General features: G+C 39.1%; 1 protein-coding gene across 1 annotated transcript in view; it reads left to right on the forward strand.

Moving 5' to 3' along the window:
• The first annotated feature begins 2,924 nt into the window (after positions 1–2,924).
• The window catches only part of LOC107083128 (proto-oncogene c-Fos-like), a 4,589-nt gene continuing 4,147 nt past the window's right edge, over positions 2,925–3,366 (forward strand). Inside the window, exon 1 of the mRNA XM_015372132.1 lies at positions 2,925–3,184. Within this exon, the coding sequence (XP_015227618.1) occupies positions 3,053–3,184 (132 nt within the window). The 5' untranslated portion in view covers positions 2,925–3,052. The remainder of the gene's footprint in view (positions 3,185–3,366) is intronic.

Here is a 3,366-nt window from a genome sequence, read left to right on the forward strand (position 1 = left end):
CACTTTTGATAGATTCTGACCACCATAGAATAGAGACATTCACCCTTGCAGTTTTGCTGATGCTCTGACACAGTCATGGCATTTACCGATTTGGAGATGGAGCTTAAACTTCTGTGTTTTTTTTTTCCTGCTAAAATCGCATCAAATTGGAGGGAAAGAATGATTATTCTATAAGGTGCAATAAGAAAGAGGTAATCTATTTTACTCACTTTATTTGTCTGTAGTCTCCCTGCTATGTTTTACTCTGTTTGCAACACCAGTTTCAGCATTAATTTTTGAAACAGAAATTGTCTTATCAGCATATTTCAGCAGCTTGTCTCTTCCACACCAGTTCTGTATTAACCTTCCTTTGTAGCGTCAGAAGTTTTATGTGTGTCAAAAGAAAAGAGGAAGCGAGAGTCCTCATCTACATGTCCAGGCAGAAACTTCTGCAATCTGTCAAGTGGTGTGTGTAAAGCAGCAGAGCATGTTCTTTACTCTGTGTACTTGGCCTCAAACCTAGTCTGACTTGTTGAGGTGTGTTCTGTTTTTTTCCCACTGAGCTATGCCGTAGAATGGGACTCTGATGGGACTCCCCCTTTATGGTTTACAAAGGAAGCTGAATGGAATGAGTGAAATGTTGATTACAAAACAATGTTTACTTGTCACTCTCTACCCAATGTGTGGAAGGACTTATGTTAAAGATTAGCCATTCATGCAGTAACAGAAACACAGCAAAACACAGCAAACATTGTCGGCTTGAAAACAGCTGACAAACTTTACATTTTGGGACATCTGCAGTGCTGTCATGTTTATCTGAAACTTCTATATTGACTTTTTTATGATTCTATATGAATTACATTTATTATAAGACAGTAATTGTTGTCATTGTAATAAAGAAAAGTGGTTATTCTTCTATTAGTACAAATGCTGGAAAGTAAGAAAAGCAGCCTTCAAAAAAAGAGCCCAGAGTTTGCTGTTGTAAAACTAAACTACACACAAAATTATTGTGGCATAGGCCTACATTATTTACAATTGTGCTACTGTGTTAAAGTTCATCGGTTCCTGTCAACTATCTATGTTCTGGTTCCCGCGCTCGTGTTTTGTTGAACATTCCTAGTCGCCATAGTAACGCCCAACCCCTTTCGCGTCAGTGACGTATGTGTTTGTCAACAAAGATCGTCAGTGTTGTCAGGGAGTATCACTTAAACAAAAAAAACTGTAACCTGAGCTCCTCCACGTCGATTTAAGGAGAGCTAAGTTACCAGCAAACCGCGTCAGAGTGAGACCTCTGTCCTTTTTTTGTGCGTTTAGTGCTCTCGCTGTATTTCACCATGGTGCTTCAAGAGCAGTGGAATGAAACAGGACACCAAACAACTCAGTTTGTTTGACGAATTGGCAAGAAAAGAAGCTTTCATGTCACCCTGAATTGTTTGTTTATACCTGGTGAAGTTTAACCAGAGGAAAGTAAAGTACAAAAAAATCTATATATCTATAATAACAATTAGGTCTATTATGGATTTTTATTTATCTTAATTGCATCGCGAAACGAACTTACCTAATCAATAACAAAATACTGATTTTGACTTTCTATCTTGTTTATTTGCTATTCATTTTTAACTCTAAGTAAAGTTAATGCAGAAAATGTTGCCTAATTTACCCCATTTACTTTGAACTCTGTATGTTACTTTGTGAACATTCAAGCTGATATGCGGCTGTGGTGACAGCTGTCAAATGTTTCAGCCAACCTTTTGAACTCTTTTTGTTTTGAGTCGCTTGCAAGACTGAATAGGTTCGGCGCGACCACCCAGCTTTGTGCCGGTAAAAGAGCCCAGAGGGCTGCCGGGAAGCCTCTGGCAACGCGTTGCCCCTCTGCTCTGATCTGTGAGGTCATCCGAAAATCTAAATATAGCCTGTCCAGTTGAATTAGATTATATGTGAAAATAATAATAATAATAATAATAATAATAATAATAATAATAATAATAATAATAAAAGAAAAAAAAAAACGCACATCAATATTATTGATTAATTTGACAGAAAAAGGAAAGTAAAAAAATAAAAAAATAACATAAATTTGAGGTTTGGATACAAGTATTAAGGAAACCGAAAAAAAATGGCTCAATTTAAGACATATTCGGGTTATGATGATAAAAATCATTGTGAATTTCCTTCGAACGGTTGAAGGATTTAATGTGACGCGATAAAGACAAATTTGTGACGGCCGCTGCTTGTTTCACTTTTCTCTTGCGGTGAGTTGTCATGCCAGAGTGCCAATACATGCACAATAAAACACGCGCGCGCGCTCTCGCGCAGTCCGTCTGCGAGCTGGTCCACCGGAAGAGCCATATTTGGCTCGACTGGTCCTTTCGGCGATTGGCTGCGTTGTTCCTCGGAGTGTTGCTGCATGCATGAAGAGAAGTATACAATGTGAGGTCATAGATGCGGTCAAAGAGCATCTTCGCGGAGTTGGTTGATAATTACATCAGCATGGCTCTAATACCTGATAGAATTTAAACAGCATAGAAAGTGAAAGATAAAAAGCACCTCATCTGTCCATCCAGTGGTTTCTAATGCGATGTCGTGATGTATGATGGGGTGGGGGGTGGGGTGGGGGGTGCAGATGCTGCATACATAACGTGACGTAGTTCATTCATGGCGGTGGGTTCCTTCTGTAGGTAGGGGTGTCACTTAACAATCACACGCTATTTGTGGACCGTTGCGTAAATAAAATGCACTGCAATGATATACTTGAGAAGTTTTGTTGAGCAGGTCCTATATCAAATTGAAAAAAAAATTAAAACAAACTTTACCCCCGTTTTCTGTATCACAGTTCCTTCTGCGCAAATGGTTCGGTCTCGCCACACAGATTTCATTCATAAAATTCGGGCTCACTATAAAAGGCGGTCCTCTCCACTATATCTGCACAGTTACCGTTTCTGACAAATGGGATATAAGTAGGTGATCAATGAAGGGGGATCAGCTTTTTAGATAGACATTGTCAGATAAGACATTTATTTCTTTACCTTCTTATGCATTAATAATAGAAAAGAGAATTATAGGCTACTAAAAAATGCAACCAGACTCCAGCTCTGAGGTAGACTCATCCTCCAGCTGCAGCCCGGCAGCGCCTGGCGGGGACACCCCTGGGCGCAGCCTGCGTCCTCCTCCTGACTCGCTTTCATCATCAGTGGACAGAGACAAGGTAGATTCCATTCTGATCATTAAAGAGGAAACCATACAATTCCAATAAATATAGGTTGATATTAATCATTTCAGCCTGCATTTTGGTTCAAGTTGATGTAAATATTTATTGAAATGGTGAAATTCCAGCTATATTAGTCTGTGGTAGCAGCACAATTGTTTTCCAAAAGTTATATATATATA

Source organism: Cyprinodon variegatus, unplaced genomic scaffold, assembly GCF_000732505.1.
Source record: "Cyprinodon variegatus isolate N-32 unplaced genomic scaffold, C_variegatus-1.0 Scaffold4, whole genome shotgun sequence".
NCBI lineage: Eukaryota > Metazoa > Chordata > Actinopteri > Cyprinodontiformes > Cyprinodontidae > Cyprinodon > Cyprinodon variegatus.